Source organism: Dicentrarchus labrax, unplaced genomic scaffold (assembly GCF_905237075.1).
Source record: "Dicentrarchus labrax unplaced genomic scaffold, dlabrax2021, whole genome shotgun sequence".
NCBI classification, from domain to species: Eukaryota; Metazoa; Chordata; class Actinopteri; family Moronidae; genus Dicentrarchus; species Dicentrarchus labrax.
In genome coordinates, this window is record NW_026136702.1 from 23,088,047 (window position 1) to 23,109,443 (window position 21,397).

The 21,397-nt window shown below is 40.8% G+C and overlaps 1 protein-coding gene across 6 annotated transcripts in view; it reads right to left on the minus strand.

Annotated features, from left to right (window-relative positions):
* The window catches only part of LOC127350207 (echinoderm microtubule-associated protein-like 6), a 96,670-nt gene extending 80,513 nt beyond the window's left edge, over window positions 1–16,157 (minus strand). For all 6 annotated transcript variants that reach the window (XM_051376628.1, XM_051376619.1, XM_051376611.1 and 3 more), the window contains exon 1: window positions 15,961–16,157. In XM_051376628.1, coding sequence (XP_051232588.1) covers window positions 15,961–16,157 — 197 coding nt within the window. The remainder of the gene's footprint in view (window positions 1–15,960) is intronic.
* Window positions 16,158–21,397: the final 5,240 nt, after the last annotated feature.

Genomic DNA, 21,397 nt, shown 5'->3' on the forward strand with positions numbered 1-21,397 from the left:
GCACGCTGCTGCCATTAACAAACTCTGTCAAATGAAAAAAAGCACGTGTCTGGAGTAAACGAGGCTTCTAGGAATTTCTTCATTAGATATTGAATACGCTCTTGAGAGTCAAAGAGAATTAATGACTAAACTCAAAGCTCACCATTCTAGTTAATGTGGACTCTTACTTTGTTGAAAAGCTGGAATTATCTTGGATGATTTTGTGGTCAAAAGATGTCGAGATGTTTATGTTTAAACCTCATCTGCTTCCCTATAATAGGCCAGCCCATTGGACATAACACACAGTGCAGTGCGTACAGCGAAGAAGAAAAGCAGAGCCATGTTTGTATGTAAAAATTCAACATAATACGCAATAAAACAAAGCCCTATTTGGAACTGAGAGAGAAGTTATAACAGACACAAGAAATAATTGTTTCTCCCTTTTAAAACTGAAATTTGAAAACACAGGCCTCACAAAGACAAGATTTATACTTGTTTTCAAGCAGTACGTTTTTGTTTTACAAGAGAGAAGGCTTCAAGGGTGAGGTTGGTTGTTGGTTTGGCAGATAATAAATCGGGTTAACATCCCCTACTCTGATAAAGAGCAGCACAGCCACTTCCTTCAGCTTATCAATGAGAGGCATCTCAGACTAAAATACTGCTCACAGACTGCTTCTCCGAAACAGCAGACAAAAAAATAAAAAGGTAGGAACAGATAATAACAATAGCAGTCAGAGCAGACCACCCTGTTCTTGCCCCCAGGTAGTCAAATATGGCAGTTTCAATGGACCAGTGCTTCAAACTTGGACGTCGTAGGTATCCCTAGTGTCATTTTTGGACATACATAATGCTTTGATGTGCCGTTGAAGTAGTCAGTTGTCAAAAAAGTCTCCACATAACATCAACATAACATAACATCACACTCAGTTACATAACATACTTATTTTAACGAAAACCACAATCTTTTTTTTTAAACCTAACTATGTAATTTTTGTGCCTAAAATGTTTCTCAGCAAAAAAAACATACTTTCTCCTTTGCACTTTGCAGGGGAGTGTGACGCGAGGGAGTTGCAATCTGCATCTGCATCCCTAAATCCTACACACTGGACCTTTACAACTGACTCTCAAAAGGCAAAGTTCAGGCAACCGGATTAGAGTAATGGCTGCTACAACGTGTCCTCTGTTACACCAGGCTTACAGGTTTTACCTTCAAACTCAACAACACCGCAGCCAACTGAACTTCACACAACATCCTTCAGCCGGAAGCTATAGCCGACGGCATCACTCTGCTGACAGTGAATGCATCACTGACCGCTATGCTGCAGGCCGGGGGGACTTGGCTTGTGAACCAGAGCGTCACCAGTTAAGGTCCAGCTTGGACCAAGTATGGAGTGTAGACTGGTAGCTGGAGAGGTGCCAGTTCACCTCCTGGGCACAATCGAGGTGCACTGAACCCCTAAATGCTCGGGGTGCCATCCCGAGGATCCTGAGGCAGCCCCCTTACCTCTGACCTCTGTCTGTTTGTGCATGTGTGTATTTCAGGCCTGTGTGTGAGAATATACTATATATAACAGCAGAGTGAAATGTATTTCCCCTCAAGGGTATACCTTCTTCTTCTTCTTCTGCATCCTCTCTGGCTGCGAGGCCAGCCGCTAACAGCGCTCACAACAAAAGCACTTCATCAGCCAGCCAGTTAGCATAGGCTGTTCCCCTGGTGTGAGGGAAATGAGTTACACTACGCTTCAGATGACTCTACATACAAAACACACACACACACACACACACACACACACACACACACACACACACACACACACACACACACACACACACACACACACACTCAGTGTCCCTGCTGGTTAGCCTCAGCTCTATAGTAGCGGTTCTGGCTGAATCGGTTGGTTTTGTGGTTGCTGATGATGATGATGAGGCTGCAGGTCACTCTGACAGTCTGCCTCCTCTCTGTGTTAGAAGATGCATGAAGTTTAAAACACCCTCAGCCAGCAGTAACATGTATAACTTGATTTATATATTTATATAAGGAGGTAAAGAGGGCTAAGATTGTTAATGCAGGACTTTTACTTGTAACTTTTTATATCTTTGAATTATTACGTTTACTTAAGTACAGAATGAATGTTGAAACAATACTGTGGTACTTTTAAGGATCTGTACTACTTTATATTACCACATCAGACATCATTAATGCTATTATGACAGATATACACTGATCAGCCATAACATTGTGAGCACTGACAGGTGAAGTGAATAACACTGATTATCTGGTTATCATGGCTCCTGTCAGTGGGTGGGATATATCAGGCAGCAAGTGAACATTTTGTCCTCAAGTTGATGTGTTAGAAGCAGGAAAAATGGGTCAGAGCATCTCCAAACCTGCAGCTCTTGTGGGGTGTTTCCGGTCTGCAGAGGTCAGTACCTATCAAAGGTGGTCCAAGGAAGGAAAAGAACCAGAGACAGGGTCATGGGCAGCCAAGGCTCATTGATGCACATGGGGAGTGAAGGCTGGCCCGTGTGGTCCGATCCAACAGACGAGCTACTGTAGCTCAAACTGCTGAAACAGTGAATGCTGGTTCTGATAGAAAGGGGTCAGAACACACAGTGCAGAGCAGTTTGTTGGTCTGGGGCTGCAGAACATTATGACCACCAGGGGGCCCAGGGGCTCACAATGTTATGGCTGACCGGTCTAAATTTTCGACTCCTTATAAATCTGCCCTTCAGCTCTCTGACAACATAATGATAGTATAGGCAAAAATTCTACTTGCTTTGGAAGCTGACTAAAATCAATGGAAGCCTGGGTGGAAGAAAAAGCATTGATTAATATAAAATATATGGTGGGATTTAGAATATAAGTTGACATTAATACAAAATGCTATTTGACAAAAAAAAAGAAATACCAGTATGTTTCCTTCAATTTATTTTGAAACTAAACCGATTCAGTAAAACTGTTAATCATCACAGTGCAGCTCAGTGTTTCTGTGTGTGTGTGTGTGTGTGTGTGTGTGTGTGTGTGTGTGTGTGTGTGTGTGTGTTTGTACGTGAGATATTTTTAAATGTGTGTTTATGTGTGTCTGTGTTTCCATTGCATTGTATCTCTCAGGTAATCTGTATGTCAACACAGAAACCAGCAGACACTCAACTCTCTGTGCCTGGAAACATAAACAGCAACACAGTCTTTGTGTGTGTGTGTGTGTGTGTGTGTGGGGGGTGTATTTGTGTGTCATGCACAACATTTCCACAGCCAGTAACATTTGAAAGATTATTTAACAGCATATAAGCTGACACTGAAGTGAAGTTTAAAGTGACTACAATCTGTCTGAATGATTGTTCATCTGTAAAAAGCCAGTGTACACTGCCTGCTCAGCAGCAAACAGACACAGATAACACAGTTAACAGTCAACTAGCATTTAGTGGAGTGAAGAATTTATCAGCTGAGGAGCCAGATATTTCCCTTGGGAGTTGATTGAGACCAAAAACAGAGCTAAAAGAGAGTGAAATTTGGATTTACATTCATGTAACACAAACAGACTTGTAAGATGTTATACTGTATTGAAATAAATGAACTAAATGCTCAGTGTCCTTGCTGGTTGTTCCGACACATTAAGAATCATTACCACTTTTTCTGTTAGCATTTAACAGGTTCAACAGCTGTTAAAATAGATATCTAAATAATTAATTAAGCCCGACACCAAATGAATAATCATATTGCTCCATAACTGCTGGATGTAGAAATAAACAACTGTTTATTAACAAATTCAACGTATCAGCTTAAAAGGTGATGATATGTTAATGTTGTGTAAACTTGTTTCTGCTGAAAACAAGTGGACAAAAATATCTGTTATTGTATTTAAAGTGCTGCTAGGAAAGCAGTTATACAGATTACAAGTAAAATATGAGCTTAACTTCAACAGCTGCACTGTCTTTCTGTCCTTCAGCTGCTGAGCTTTTACATGACTGGTTACTTTTATCCAGTCAAGCAGAAATGCCATCAAAACTACAGAGCAAACACAATCATGTCCTTTGGTTTGGTTCTTCCTGTGCGTGTGTGTGTGTGTGTGTGTGTGTGTGTGTGTGTGTGTGTGTGTGTGTGTGTGTGTGTGTGTGTGTGTGTGTGTGTGTGTGTGTGTGTGTGTGTGAGTGTGTGTGTGTGTTAGTTGCTCGGTCAGGTTCTGCCTGCAGGCAACCAACAGGAAGTGGGACACGAAAGGAAAGAACGGAGAAACAGAGGACGACAGAGAAAGAGTGTCTGTAATGATGAACTGAACACACACCAGCACAGATCCTTCAGTCACAGTTCATCTTCATTTACAGCCTGTGATGAGTTAAAGTGAAGAGCGGCTTTAGTGTTATCCCCCTTACCGTCATCAATTCATGCCTAATTCTAACTCTATCTAGGCTCAATTCACACCTTACTCCTAACCCTAAACAGAAATTCAAAAATGCTGTTTTGTCACATTCGGACCACTTTTTGGTTCCTGATCGGTAACAAAAATGTGTACACACACACACACACACACACACGCACACACAGGAGTCAGAGTAAGATGGTCAACCAGAATGTCAGAAGTAGCTTTCAGGGAACCAGTACACATACTCAGTGTAGCTCTCACACACACAGACATTTTACCAACTGAACTAGTCGAGCAGTCGGTGCTGCAGGCAGTAGTTAACTACTCGTGGATAAAATGATTTTATCTAGCTTCACCAGATGTACAGTAGCTAATGTGTGAAATGCCAATGCCTGAATAAATTAACATTGCTTCCTTGATGATCCTCTGTGCATAATGTGACCTTGTTTATTTTTATTCTTCAGTGCGGTCTCACAGCCAGAGCCCTATTCACTGCAGGGAGATAAAGATAACTTATAAAACCACTGTTGATGCTAACGCAACTTTTTCTAAATGCGTCCAAAATAAATGTGTTTTAATAAGAGGGCAGTGGTGGGATCCAGCTTTGGATGATGTTAAACACTAGTGAACCTTTTCCCATCAACTAGCCTAGCCTAGAGTTTTGCACAACTAAAACAGGGTAAGAAATCAGTTTCAGTATAGCCATCCATTCTCCTGATGCCCTCGGGTTCTATTTTGTGGTTGTACAGTTTCATGAGCTTGTGATTATCCTCGAGGTCACAATACGTCATTTTATACAGTGTCACAAAATGGTCTCACTCCAATGAAATGGCTACTAGGGACTGACATCATCACAGATGAATACAATTGCGTTCATTGACTCCACAAACAGCGGCCTCCTGGGTTAAAGTCTTGTGTTTGTTTGAGCTATCCATCCTCCCCATCACCTCCATATGTGCACTTCCTTGCTCTTTATATTACGTCACCTGACTTTGACAGCAGCCGCGTCCAGAAAGGACAGTAGAGGGATACCAACAGCATTATATTTTGACACTTATCCTGCAGCAGAATTTGATGAAACGGAACGATATGGATTTTTATTCCAAAACTCTGTATATACACAGGAAAAGGATGTTATTAAAAGCAGGTCTAGGGATTAGTGGTGTCTTGGCAAAATGCTACAAAGTTAAAGTTTGGATTTAATAAAATGTTACTGAGAAACATTTGGACTCATGTAAAAAATGTCAAAGATGAAAAGGTGCAAAATGAAGTGAGTAAAAGTGAATTTGAGCGAGCTGAGCAGATCTGAACTGATCTCTTTACAGCAGCATCCAGCCTGTGATCATAATTGCTGCTATTCAGCAGCAGCCTGGTGCTCCGCTGCAGAGGAACATAAAGGCTGATCGCCCCCCGGGAGGCCTTGGCCATGAAAGAGCCAATGAAAGAAAAAGACAGTCCCACTCTCTCCCTTTCAGAAAAATTCAACATGGATTTAATGCATCAACATGGAGCCTGCAATTACTGAAGCAATCCATCAGAGAGAAAGAAGAGAGAAAGTGCAGTTATGATTCAGAGCTTTCAACACAGGCCACTGTAGAAAGGAAAGGAATTAAATTCAACATCCAATATAACTAAATGAAAATAAATAACCCTAAAAATTCACATGTCATAGGATCATTCTAGTAGTTTTTTGTGCTTTGGCTTAATAAACTATAAACCCTGCCGCCCAATAGCAAGCTGATATTGGATAGTTCTGCAAAACACCACATTGTGTTCAATAACGTTTTTAACTTACAAAGCCAAAGTTTTTAGCAACTATTTCTTTTGGTGCATGGCCACTATGGTGTGGTTAAGGTTGGGAAAGAAAAGTACATAAAGCAAACATCGATTGTTGTCGAACACAAACAACCACCACCTTGATCTCCACACACTGAAGGGGCCAATAGCTCTGGAAACCCGCTCCCCCCACACCTTTCCAATGTCACAATTTGAGGGGGCCGTATGTGACATTTCTGTAACTTGCCAAATCAGACAATCAGATTCACACCCACTTCACTCAGTGATTGGCCAGCTGGGTGGAAATCTTCTCTCAGCTCTCTTTTTATTTATTAATTATTATTACTATTTCCTGCCCTGTCTCCTAGAAAATATGTTTATAAAATCTGCCAAAATAGGAAAACTTGGATTACTATCCACTTGCAGCGACATGGTGTTTTTTTATTAACATTCAACCCAAATCACAATCTTCCCCAAAGTGGCTCTGTTGCAGGAGTCTGGACATGAACCCTAGACTGTGGTGTAACAGGCTTGCACTTTGTACAGCTGCCATCCACCCCATATACTATTCTTCAAGTCCACTATGTTACATGAAAGTAATGTTTCAAAAATCTCTCCACATAATCAAGGCAGTTATTACCAGTCCCTCCAGGAGTCTGCAATGTTGCAATCGCAACAACTTACACAAATCCCTGTGAATTCTGTGCAATTTGCATGGCAAATTTCATTTTAGTTTCCCGAGCAAACACTGAACTTTACGTCACCAAACTCACCTCCTTGTTTCTAGTTGTGAAGAAGCAGACTATGCAGACATGTGCAATGTGAATGTCTCACATTTACCCTCCAAACATTGCAATTTTATTCTCAGTTCACTGTGGTTAAACTTTATCTTTCCTGTAAAAGTACCTTCACATATCGAGTATTTCACAAGGAATTGATTGATTTCTTTTGAGACTCAGCTGAAAAAAACAAATATAAATCCTTTTTCTATTTCTATTTTCTATTTACTGTTCAATTAACATTTTGTTGTGTAACTTTATTTCCTATATACAGGCCTATATAACAATTTTTAATCTGTAATGAACTGGCTCTGACCCGAAACTTAAATAAAGAGATAAAGTCACTTATTGTTGCTATTCTGTTATTTAAAAAAAGGGAAAAAAGGCAGAGCTGGCGCCCCATGTACCAGGGCTGAGTCCTTGCTGCAGCGGCCCAGGGCCCCCCTTCCGGTCACTCTTCAGCTGTCATTATCAATTAAAGGCAATAAAAGCCCCAAATATATATATAAAGAAAACTTTAACGCAATTTAAAGCTTTAGCTCTCTGTGGTGCTACGACCTCTGACCTCCTCACTGCTGGTTTATTGTAAAATTTTCTGATCTGGGAACAGTTGCATTTTTATTCTCCTGTCACTCTCGCTGTAAGTCAGCCTGGATCTCAGCATTGGCTAAGTGACTAAAATGCAAATGTAATTACTACCGTCGTCTGCTGATTTTTCCACATCAGCTCCAGTTTGTGGGAGGAGGAGGAGAGCAGCCGCAGTGCAGCAGACACTAAGTTCAACCCTGAGGTCCACCAAATAAAGGGAAAAAAATAATTGAGACCAGCTGCTGTCGGGGCGCCCTGGTGGCATGCCCGGCCCATGTGCCAGGGCTGAGTCCATGCTGCAGCAACCATGAGTTCAGGTCTGACCCGTGGCCTTTGCTGTGTGTCATCCCCCCTCTCTCTCCCCATTTCCTTTCTATCTTAAGCTCTCCTATCAAATAGAGGCAAAAAAGGCCCCAAAAATATTTTAAAAAGACCAGCTGGTGTTATATCTTTGTCTTTTTACTTAATTTTAATCTACAAACGTATCTCTAGTATCCCTAGAAAATGCCCTCGTGTTGTATGTAGTAAAATCATTTATTACTGTGAAGAATTTAAATAAATAATACAGCGATCAGGATCAGGTAACAGACGGTTTGTCTGTGTCCAGACAACCGATGTAACATCTGGGACACCTCTAACCCTGACTCAGGACCATACAGTTTGATGTTTTTTGGTTCTCTCACTGAGTCTGACAACTCCTATGATGTGTTCAGTGACCTGTAGCAGCACAGAGCGCTCTCCAACATTGAGAAGAGAAAGAGGAATCATCTTTTATTTCATTTCAGTGAACCTGCAACCATATGACTCACCCTCAAGTCAGGACCTTTATGCCAAATGAGTGACTGAACCCATACTGTACATCTGGTTCTCCCCCACACACTCACCCTCTTTCTACAGATGGAAGGAGACAGACAGAGGCCACCCCCTCCTCCCTGTGACCGTGACTGGTTCTAGCTTCACTTTGATCACCCACAAGGCAACTCGACCGACAGTTGAGTGGGAGATTCTGGTGTGTTATGCTCATAGCGGATAATGTAACCTGGAGCCTCTAGCCTGCAGAAGAGATGAACAACAGCTACAGAGCTCTCACTTCCTTCTAACTCCACACCAACAGATCAGTTCCATTCTCAAGCATGTAGTCTTCAACTGATGCTGACTCAAGTGACATCACTTGAGGTGATTTATCAGACTTCACACAGCTCCCTCTGGGGACACTGAAAGCGTTATACTACTTTAAAAAGATTGAACTCAACATCACAAAACCCACTTTTTAAATAAACTTGTGTTTAGACGTTTACTTGTCGTCAGAGTTTTTCGGTCAGTTCTTCGTAATAAATACACCATCTTGCCTTGATTAAAGTCCTAAAGTGGCCTTACTTCCAGCAAACCATTACGTTCTGTGTAAAACCATGAAAACCAGCAGAATACACTCAGATTTTAGACTGAGATCAGTTTAAGTCCAGTTAATAATTTGTGATAGAAGCTGGGAGTCCTGATTGAAGTCTAAACTGAGACCATAACTCCATCCATTTGGAGTCTAATGGTGTGTTGGCAGATTTCCACTGTAACCGCACCGGCTGTGGTGCCAGTAGTGATGAAAAGGCCAATGCATCAGACTGGGCCAGTGACAGTGACATTTCCTGCAGCCAGCAGTAACCCAGATACTGCTCTCACTGGGTCTGTTCATACTGAATGTCTTTATTTCAGACAAATACGCCACGAGGGGTGGCTTCATCTTGGTGAGAAAATTATATCAGATTCTGTGAACATTGTGCTCAGGAAGGTTTATTTTTACTGTGTACCAACAAACACCTCCAAAGCTCACCAACTGCAACCAGTTCTCACTCCCAAGTCGTCAAACACTGCAGCTTGGTCAGTGGCACTACACTTTAAACCACTGGTGTGGTGAGTGACCAATTTTTCATATTATATTCAGGCAATAAAATTACAGAACAACTGATAAACTGTACAATAAACCCAAGAATATATATATATAATATATATACACATAATATATAATGCAATAACTGAGCAATTTGGATGAATTTTGAGCAGATTATTTCCTGTGAATATTGCATCAGAGATGAGTTTTCCTGATATTTTTAGGGAACTTTTAATACAATTCTGTCAGTATTATGTATTTTTAAAATAGTTTAACAATCACACATACTTAATAGGCTCACACATAGGTGTTCTTTATACTCACTGACAAAACGTAATATATCGCCCTGCCTACAGTATCACAATATATCGCAATATATTGAATCATAACCCCTGTATCATGATACAAATTGTATTGCCATACAATACAATACACAGTCCTATGGAATATGACAATGTTTTTAGAGTTCACCTTTCAAACATAGAGCGATGAGTTTTTCAAGGCAAATCATCACCTTACATCACAGTTTAAATTCCTCTTTATGCAACAGAAATTGTCTTTTTGGCCAGAAACCTTTACATTATACTTCAATGGCCAAAACCACCACAGTGAGATGGAGGCAACCCACCATACAGGCAGTGTTCAAAATACATACAGCCCATCTCATTGTAGCATCCCCTCATTCAGCTGTGAACCTGCAGTCAACTGTGAGGGATAATCTGGCACAAACACAAATCTAACACTCCTATCAGAGAGCACGGCCCGGCAGAGGCAGCATCCAGCTTTTCAATTAGTGTGACATACACACACACACACACACACACACACACACACACACACACACACAGACAGAGTACCGCAGGCTGCAGCTGACTGGCCTGCTGTATAAACTGTCCAAACATGCCTGCTGCTCTGATGACTCATAGGCTGTTTAGTGTTGGTGAATACACCAGGTGTGTGCGTGTGTGTGTGTGTGTGTGTGTGTGTGTGTGTGTGTGTGTGTGTGACCGTGTTAGGATGAATGAGCGACCTCACTGAATCATCTTCCTCCTCCACTCGCTCTAATTTGCTCTCGTCAAAGGAGAAAATCCCTTCTGCTGCTGTCCCTAAACTCGATTCAACATATAATTAAAATATTTAGAGAAATTCAGTCCAAACCCAGAGAAGCTGCAGATACCAAAATACAACTAATAAAAAGGGAAGAACGTCCGAAGAGCAAACCTGTCTCCTAAACATCATCTTCATATGCATTATTATGATCATATTAAATATGTTTTGAAAGAAACTCATATTGAATGTAAAACATTTCCTGCAACACCTACTCCTTCAACTTGGAGGACTAGTGTGTAGGTTTTAGTGGCTTCTAGCTGCGTCTATTTAACACCATCCTCCTGGCCCTGCCTCCACCTAGCAACTCTTTTAAGAAATAAAAAATAAAATTAGATTTAAAATGTGTGTTATCAATATGAGGGAGCCTCCTGTTCATCTGGCCATATAACAGAAGCACTGCAGGACAAACCTACCTATTAGCACAATATGAGGCCCTGTGGGGCAGAACAACTGCAGTGATGCAGTCCTGATACATTACCAGTTACGTAGTATCATTATTATCTTTTATTTGTTGTGTTTGTGTCACCTGGTGAATGCAAGTCCAATATTCGCTCTCTTTTAGCTCTATTTTGGTCTCTACCAACTCCTGAGGGAAATATGTGTCTCTTTAGCTGCTCCACTGTGTTCACCAGCTAGTCTCTAACTGTGTCTGTCTGAGACTTAACCAGACAGGACATGTGCCACAAAACCAAAACTAGCAGCTAAAAGAGGATAAAAAGCTCTGTAGAAAGAATTCTCTGTGTGTTCAACACTCATTTCACAGTCCTGACTTGGAAGCAGACTCTCCATTATATAACTGTCAGATAATCCCAGATTAAAGGTTTTGGGTGTTTGTGAACTGCTTTGACACATTGTGAACAACTGTTTAATTAGTTCATGCAGATCCACAGACTGTGTTCCGGTTTTAAAGTGGTTTCCCAGGATTTTGAGGCTGTTTCGGACACAAGGCTCCACTTAGTTTGTAGTGTTTTCTTTTCATTGTTCAGTTTTGTGGAGTTTGTGATCAGTTTACAGAAAATCTATAATGATATTACTGTGGTGAGCTATTGCATAGACTTGCACCAAGTAATGTCTGTGTAATAAAATTTTCTCTGATGAGTTTATGTGAACTTTACGGCTCATCTGATTTTGTGCAGGTGAGAATGACGACATTCATCGCCTGGAAATGCATCTGGCTCATCTAACGAGATCGCTGTTGTGAAGCCTGTTAGAGCAGTTCATTTCAGCCAAACCTCCAGGTCGTCTTGTTTTATTAGATCTGGAAACATCCTGATATTATTCAGGAGTTATTACATTATACACAGATTGTGGTGTGTCATCAGTTAAAATAAGAAATGCAAGACATGTCTTCAAGACACGTGGCAAAAATCTGAATTATGAGTAGAAAACACAAATGAGGGAACAACATAGAAGCTTTGAATTTAAAATGTGCCTTCATTTGTTATGTCAAAGTTATGTAACTAGTAAAATTTGTTTATTTTCTATGGTAACGCAGCAGTGGGTTTTTCTTAATTTATCAAAAGCGTGTGAATGTGAAAATGTGAAAAAATAATCAATTTCACATGTGCTGTGTATCACGTGTTAAATTCATACAATCAGAAGTGTTAAGAAGTGTAACTCCGCCAGGGGGCAGCCTGGAGGGGATCATGCATTTGGTCGTGTGTGTTAATGTGTGTATCTGTGTGCAGGTAATCTTACATACATGCTTATTTATACCAACTCCTAAACTCCTCCTAACCAGCCGGTAGTGGCTGCAAGTGATCAACAGCTGCTAGGCTAACAACAAAGCTTACCTAGTCTGCCATAGGCTGCATTACGGCCTTTGTCATGGCTCAGAAACTGACTTCCACAGAAACAGTTGGTCTCATCTTGAAACAGCAGCTCATCTGCAGATTAATTGCATACCTGATATGTTATGATCTGCAAAAGTGGGGCACAACAAAGATTAATAAATCCCCTTTTTTGATATCTTCACCACCATCTTGACTGTAAGGGAGCTGGGAGGGATAATGAAGTGAGATTCAACTCTTCTTTGTTTGGAAGGGGAGAGGAAGGAGTTTTATTTTGAGTAGTGTGCTACAAAAATGTACTAAATAAATAATAATGTTTAAATTGAGAAGTCTGGACTTAATGTCTTGTTTATTGTTTCCTTATTAAGTTTATAGGCAAACCCAGGGCGCTTTAATGTCACATTACTTCTGCTTTTGATACATAAAACTCATTATCTTAACGACCATAGGAGGTCCCTCTTTAGGAAAATGCAAATGTTGGTAGATTTATGTGATGAACCAAGAACTGCTACTGTTGCTGAGGACAGTTTCCAGTAAAACGTATCTATGCTACGAAACAACTGGAGTCCAGCTCCCAGTTTATGTGATCTAATGTGACATATTTACACACTGGAGTGGACTCACTAATGGGAGTGTTTTGCATGTTGTTTGACAAACGAGTTTCTCCCTGAGGCTCACGGGGCGACTTTTGTGTGACACATCAGACCTGAGAGAAAGAAGAATACCTCCAGCTGCTGCGGAGCTTTTCTGCACCCCTGATGGATGAACTGGAGCAACAAGCTCTGCCTGCTGGTCTGAATGCTAAAATGTAAAAATCAACATTTCCTCCTCACATAGATCCACTTACTCACATACCATGATGTTAAAAAATCTACATGGAAATAGGATTTCTGGCTCCTGTTTGGGTTTAGATTATAGCTTCTGTTAACACTGCAAAAACAGCCCTTCTAAAAAAAAACAGCCAAATATTCTTAAATATCTGTAATCTGCCAGTAGGGTAAACCAATTTTGCTTGGCTCCAATTCTTAAAATCTAGCCACTGAAAGACTGTAATGGGCCTTAAAACGAGACAAAATGCCAAAAATGTGAAGCAATGAAAACTAAGTTATTTAAGATTTTATTAAAATAAGAATTTTGGTCACTTTATTGAGCTGAATTTAGGAATTTGAACTTTAAAATTAATAATTAGCACACACTGGGACAACACTGTTTTCTCTTAAACTGAGAAGTGGTCTCTTAAAATGTTGAAAATAATCTTGTTGCTCTGCTGGGATATTACACAAACCATTGTTGTTACCAGTTCAATATTAGCTGTAATATCATATTAAGTTAGCTAGATTTTCTTAAAACCAAATTTCTTTTAAAATGCAAAACATGCTAGATTTTTCTCTTTAGACAAAAAAATAAGACTCATTTCCCAGAAACATGGCTTTTTTACTTTCTTGAGATCCCTTTTTTGCAGTGAAACAGATAAACCAAACTGTGTGGGAGGGATAAAACCCCGCCAGGGTTTCTAAAAAACATCTCAACCCAAATGAAAAAGAGACAAAACAACCAGATGAGTATGAGAAGTGGAGCAGTCGCCCTGAGACAAAATCTAACCAGTAGGAGTAGGAAGGTAGAATTCCAAAACTGCTTCTTTTTTTCCTCCTGTCAGTTACGTCTAAGTGAAGCTTGGCTCCTTCAGTAGAGTTTGTCAACAATGTTATTGTAGCCTATGAATTATTTATTAGTCAGTTTATTTCAGCTCACATATATTATAAAGCCACAAATACTCATCAGTTATAATATTAATAGATATGAGCTTTACTGTAAAGCCTCTGTTATGTTTCTGTATCGCCTTACACTCATGGGATTGAGATCTGATATCAGTCACCATAAGGCCTGCAACTGATTAGTATTTTCATTCTAAGGGATGTATGATTTAAATAATGACTAATGCCCACCACAATATTAATCTGACAATGACGAATGTCTGTTGTTTGTCAGGCTGATAATTCATCCATCAAATGGTCTAAAGTGTTAATATGATGATGATTTACACTCTGTAACACATCTTATTCATTTCTTCCACCATTAATCGCAGCCCCAGCAGGAGCCTTCAGCGCCGGCTGAGAGAGCTCAACTCACTGCAGCTCACAAAGACCCCTCAAATACAGAAATACAGAAAACCACATCGACAACACTTATATCAAATCCAAATTCAAGCACACATTTACTAATTTCACAGCAGTCAGTTAGGCAAATCAAGTTCATTTTAGTACAAAATCCCCTTTGTATGTATCCACAGATCTGCAGCTGGAATCCTGCTCTCACTCCAAGTCATGAATGTATGAGATCATGCTAGAATCAGGGTTCCCATTCGTTTTAAGAATTCATTTTCCGGGACGAGTTTTTCTTGACAATTCAGGACAGCACACACTCACAAACGGTGGGCAGCAATTAGGTGGTCATCGTTTTGTTCCTTTTTCACAGCAGCCATTTTGCCATGAAATAGTAGGGTAAACACAGGTGATACTAATTATGGCTCTGTTCCATTTAGTGTAGCTAAGCCTTTCCAATGAGCCAACATGCCCCCTCACTCTGTTTGACCTGAATGGAACCTTAATTAGTATCATTGTTTACCCTACTATTTCATGGAAAAATTGCTGCTGTCTATTCACTACAGCTTTCCTCCAACCGTAACATTCATTTGGCCACAGCACAGGATAAAATACAATTAAAATGGTTAGGACAATATAGAATATTTCCAGGATATTTGTTCATTTTAATGTATTTCCAGGTGATTCCATGACTGCAAAAGGTTTTCCAGGTTTTCCAGAACCCTGTAGGATCCATCTTACCAGGCTTCCAGCTATTCGCTTGTGTCAGCATCCTACGAGGAACTACTGGCAGCTACGGCGAGAGCTGTTGGCATTATATGTGTGTGAGGAGCGACTGTTTACCCGAAAAAAGCAATGGCTGCTACTAAAGAGGTCAGAGTAGATGCTAGCATCAGTTCTATAAGATCTGGAAAGTATTTCTTTTTTTTTTATTTCTGTGGCTCAGAAGCAGAGCGGGTCGTTCTTTAATGGGAAGGTTGTGGGTTCGATCCCCAGCTCCTGGTGCCACATGTCGAAGTATCCTTGAGCAAGATACTGAACCCCAAATTGCTCCTGATGCCGTGCATCAGTGTGTGAGTGTGTATGAATGTTTCTGTTTGATGGACTTTGCCATCACTGAGTGAATGTGTGTGAGAGGGTGAATGTGGCACGTAGTGTAAAAGTGCTTTGAGTGGTCGGAAGACTAGAAAGGCGCTATACAAGTACAGGTCCATTTACCATTTACCATTTACAGATTTTCATTAAAGGTCCTGATCACATTACTGCTCCTCAGAGGAAGAACCCTGTAGGTTGACCACATGGTCTTTCCTCCAGCGCCACCCTGAGGACAAACTGCATTTTTAGCTCCATTAGATAAACTGTCAGGATGCTGTTAGTTCATATAGTGGTTGTAAAGAACACTGCAGCCTCTAGGGGTCGCCAACAGGACTTTACACATTTTTAATTATTGAAGGATTTTTATGATTATTGTTTTCATATGATGATATTTTCAGTAAAAAAAAAGAATGACATCAGTTAATCTTCTGCAGATCTATGAAACATTTAGTAAACAGGCGTTTTCGATCCAGATGTTGCCAGCAGCAGTCTTACCTGATGATGTCATCGTTGTGTCCCAGGTAAAACCTCTGGCTGTGCTCTCTGGTGTTGTAAACCACGCCGACCCCGGCCACAAAGTACACCACCTCCTTCCCAGCAGTGTAGTACAGATTATTCCGGCACTGGTGGCCCCGGTACCCGTAGACCCAGTCCAGTCTGAGACGGCATCCCGGGGCGCTCCGGTCCGACATGTTCACTCATCTGACGGCACACAGTGTCCCGGTTCACTTCTGCTGGTTTAAGATCCTCCAGCCCAGAACAGATTTATTATCGATACCTATCGACTGAGCAGGGCCTTTACTAATAATAGGGGTTCATTTGATAGAACATATGTTTTTTAACTTTGGGTTTTTAAAGAGTTTTAAACATCAAATTCATTTCTTTCCTTATTCTCTTTTGACAAAGTCCAAATTAAAGAAGCTACAAAAGTGGACATATAGAGGCAAATCCATCCATCAGCCTAATGTAACAATCTGAATAATCAACAGTTAGGCCTATAACAGCACAGATCCTACAAATCTATCTTTAATCAAACAAGAGGAACATGGAGGCTGATTTCCTCCCTGGAGGTTTTATTGTCCATGTGATTCTTAATAATCAGTTGATAATAATCACAGTAATGTCATTTTAATGCTGGAGTATTCCTGTAATCTGTCTGAAGCAATCAGCCGTGGAACAAAATGACTTTCTGAACTGTTGATGTTCATCCCCTCAGCAGGTGAATTAGATAGCAGCTTCCACATGAGCCCAGAGCTCTTTACTCTCCACCTGCCATCATCATCATCATCATCATCATCATCATCATCAGAGCTGCTGCTCAATGAGAAACCCCCGTTATAGCCCCACAGAGGGTTTCTGACTTCTGTTCTCCTGGTTTGAATATAATATCCCTAAAAGCACTAACAGTGTTTTTATTGTACTCTGTAGAGTTTATAACGATGCCATCATGCCCTGCTGTGTTTAATAGCTACAATTAAGACATGATATGAACTTTGTTTTGTATTTATGATGGGTTTACTTCAGTTTTTCCATCTAAAGGAGCGCACTCTTAGCCTCATTCATAATTTCCGACTCAGCCTGGAATATTTACTGCCCCTGCAGACACAGTGGGCATTATTTACTTTCCCAAAATTAACTAAAACGATAAGGAAAACACAAATCGAGAGACCAGGCTTTCCGAACGCGTCTGGAAAGTTCCCGCAGTGTCCAAAAAACCCCCAAAGAGACAAAAACAGCAACACAACTGATGGAGGATTCTGCTCCTGGAAAATATAATCCCTCCTCACACTAATCCTCGACCTCGCTACCAGCCATGGTTACTACAGCACGGGTGCTTTCTCCTCCTGCATCCCTCGGTGTGCTCACATCATCCCTCCGCGGAATAACGCACAGCGCGGCGGCTCATTCACAAATCTGTGCGTGAGTAAAAATCCACCAGAGTCAGGAGGACAGGGAGCACAATGATCCAGAATCTCAAAATAAAAAGAAGCGGATTATTCCCACTGTGAAATGATCGGGCAGTTCCGGAGAGAGCCGAAGAGAAAGAGGAAGAGAGAGCGACAAAAACAAGTGTTTAATCCCCGCAGATGATCCAACTTCAGCGGGCAGAGGAGGGGAGAAGCCCCGGGTTCAGACCGCAGCATCCCGGCCGGATGACGGGAGAGGAAAGTCCTGATTCCCAGCAGGAGGAGAGCATCCTCCCGCTGCAGCTGAGTCCCTCCACCCACAGACAGACAGACAGACAGACACACACACAGACAGGCAGTTGATCAGACAGACAGACTCGGCTGATCAGTAAACCGGACTTTAGACCCCTAATGGAGACCCTCCCTGACCGCCGAGTCTCACCACAGTGATGTTTGCTCGCTCGTTTTCGACTGAGAAGCAGAAGCATCAAGTTAACACAGAGCAGATCGTTAGCGAGCGTTTCCGGTGTGGAATCTGGAAAAATAAAAGCCCTGTGGGTGAGGAGGGTTGTAGTGGCAACATCCAGAAAGACAGGGAGGAGAGTCAGGGTTAGAGAGTGGTGGAAAGAAGGAAACTATTCTAAATACTAACAGATATTCATTTCTTCTTTCCTCTCCCATCAATCCTCTCACCAGATTTGGAAGGGTCTGATCCCCAGGTTGGGAACCACTGACTGAAAACTATGTAACTGCATATTCAAACTAGCTCCACCTGGAGACACTAAAATGCTGTTTAAAATGAATTGTAGCATTATATTGATAAAATATATGAAGTATTTTTTTCTTTTGATTGGTTACTTTAAGTACATCCTGTTGGTAGTACTTACATTGTTTTTCTTTTTGTTATTTTTCTCAGCAGGTTTTTATTTCAGCTTTCAGCTCTTCTCTCTTGTTTTATGGATAAACAGGAGAATATATTTTTCTATTTTATTTCTTACTGAAAAAAATATGTAGATCTAATCTCTTGGTTTCAATATGACACCGTTTAATCTAAAAATATTACGTTTATGAATATATTCCCGTTTAACAGCTCATTATTGCTAGCTGTCAAATCACGCATTTTATTTTGAAGGTCAAATCTCGACACTTCCGGCCTCATTGTGGTGAACTGTCACGCGCTTGTGGCAGCTCAGACTCGCGAGGTAACCATGACGCACGGAGAGAAAACACCCCGGCTCCGCTGGAGAGGGACGCACGGCCGCAGCGGATTGTGGGACTTTGTGTTTTTGCTGTTAACCGTCATTCATGTGTTTCTACTCAGCGAGGAAGTGAGGAGACGAGCTGAAACTGTGGGAGTGAAGATGACAACTGTATTCCTATAAAACATTTCATCACAAGCAACAAGTACATCAGAAAATAGACATAAAATAAATATAATAAATAATACAAATAGGCTATAGCTATAATAAATACAGAGTAGGCAAAGAAAAGAATATACGGAGGAAAACAACAACAAAAGAAAATGGTTTAAAAACTAAATAATAACCAAATAAAGCAAACAAAACACTGAGGGGAAAGGTGTTCAGAGATTAACCACAATCTCACATTTACAGGTAAAACTGTGAAGCTGATTAGGAGTTTTGGGAGTTCATTAACAATTTTTGAAAAATAGTAAAGCAACATCCAACAGGGCTTCTGAATGGTTTCTCAAAAGCCCTGAATCTTTCTGGCTGTTAAAAAGCTTCAGCTTTGTGTCACTTCTCCTCAGTGTCTGACTGGACCAGAGCAAAAGCTTCACTACAGACGTTCACATGTAGCAGCTAAGACCAATCAGGGGTCTGTCAGACCGATAGTGATTCAGAGGGAAACACTGATGAGCCGATACAGTGAATGTTTTGGCAGGAATGAAAATAGACCTTTTCTGTGTGGACTGTACACTAATATGATTTGCAAAGGAACTCAGAAAGCTGCTTTCGTAATAGATAACTTAATTAAAGAATATTTGAATAAAATAAAATGTATCATGTTCATGTACTCCAGTGTTGGGAGTCACAGCGCACTCTGCTGGATGGATTTTGCAGTGACAATATAATACCACAAAGCATTTTTTTTCTGCATTATAGAAAAAAAACTTTTTATGTCACTGCATATGGGATAACATATACACCAATACCCGTATGCCCCTGCCATAGGCAAATATCGGCCGATATCATCAGCTGTCCAATGTATTAGTCGGGCTCTACTTCTCTCTGTGTACTCTACTCCAGCACAGTTTAACAACAACAGGTTTTAAGACTGGTAATTCTGTTCACACCAAATCCGTACCCTACCTATGTTATGTAACACAGGAGTGTTATTTTCTGGTTTCAGAATCATAAAGATGATTAGAGAACAATTAGATATAAAATAGGATGGATGATTGATGCAGCAAGGACTCATCCTCGGTACATGGGGTGCCGGCACTACTAAGCGAGCTACCTGGGCGTCCCCAGATATATACTTTTAAAACAACATCTGTGTTCCTTCCATCAGGAATTTATATCTGGTTTAATCTCTGAGACAAACACATCAGACAGTAGTAAACAGGGAGATTATCAGAGGGGATTGAGGAAGTGTGAGCAGCGAGGGGCTGATGATCAGACTGACTGAAAACCCTCAAACAGCAGTATTTTCTATTACACCTGTAATGTGGCACTACAGTGGACTGAAGTGGAAACTGTGACCCCTGCAGAGGATCAGACGAGCTTCGTTATAACAGCCTTCCTGGGAATGACTGTTTGTGTTAGTGTGGGCTCATTTACAGTCTACATGCAATGATTGTACCCAATAATACCCTGTACAATAATCTGTAAGACTCACAGAGTGGGTGGATTCAATACCAAGAACATCCTTTAGGGCTTTTGTGTTGCAAGGTGTTCCTGTTACCTTAGAGTATAATGTGTTTTTCTTTGACATGATTATGCTCACTTTTAAACAGATTTTGATTCATATGATACATATTGTAATATATGAGCATTGTCCTTCACTGCCTTCTGTCTGACTGACGTTCAGTTCACAGCAGTGCATTGCTTAGCTTCAGTGCCATCTACAGTAGGTAACACACTGACTATAGATACCTCATACTGCCTCACTTAAAAAAAAAAACTATCCCTGTAATTGCTGTGAGGACAAGATTAACTGAAAGCAACATAGATGAGCATGAGTACGAATTTTATCACCCCTTCTCCCATCTTGAAAATGATGCATTTTTTAAAATGTTTGATTATTCCAAAGAAGTGTATTTTCCATAAAGGGGACTTATATTGCTGGATATGGCTAAACAGTGAGAAAGCTGTTTAGTGAGTTTTAAAAAAGTTAGCTATGTCCTTCCATTAAAGGACTAAAGGACCAGTGTGTAGGATTTAGTGGCATACAACTCCCTGAGTGTTTAAGATGCTGATCAACTGAATGATCAATTCAGTTAGTTTTCATTGCCGTCAGGGAGGTGTCCCAACTTAAACGAGTGCAATAATTTAGTTGAAAGTACCACTACAATTACTTAGTAAATGTACTTGTGTGTTGTGTCTGAAAGGTCCTGAAGAAATCCAGTAAGTGAACCTTGAGTTCAGAATTCATATTCATATTTCCTGTTCACTGCTGTTAGTGTCATAATGATACAGACGTATCAGCTGTTTCACATCCATATCCAGGCCGCACAGTGTGACCTGTTCTTTTGTTGCAGCAGCTGCTTCCATCTGCAGACGTGTGTGTGTGTGTGTGTGTGTGTGTGTGTGTGTTTGTATAATCCCTCATGTTGCTATCAAGGTGAGGACAGATAAGAGGGGAAGTCCTGTGGGAGCAGAGGTTGGATTAACTAAATTAGTGTGTGTGTAATTATGGTTTGCTCTAAACCCGTCTCGACCCCTCAGACTGTCCCAAAGTCCCTTTACACACATAAAGCATGCTGATTCACAAAAACACCAGTGTTTACTTCCAGGACTTCCTACTACCTTCAACCTGGATTCATCTACATTTGACAAACAAAT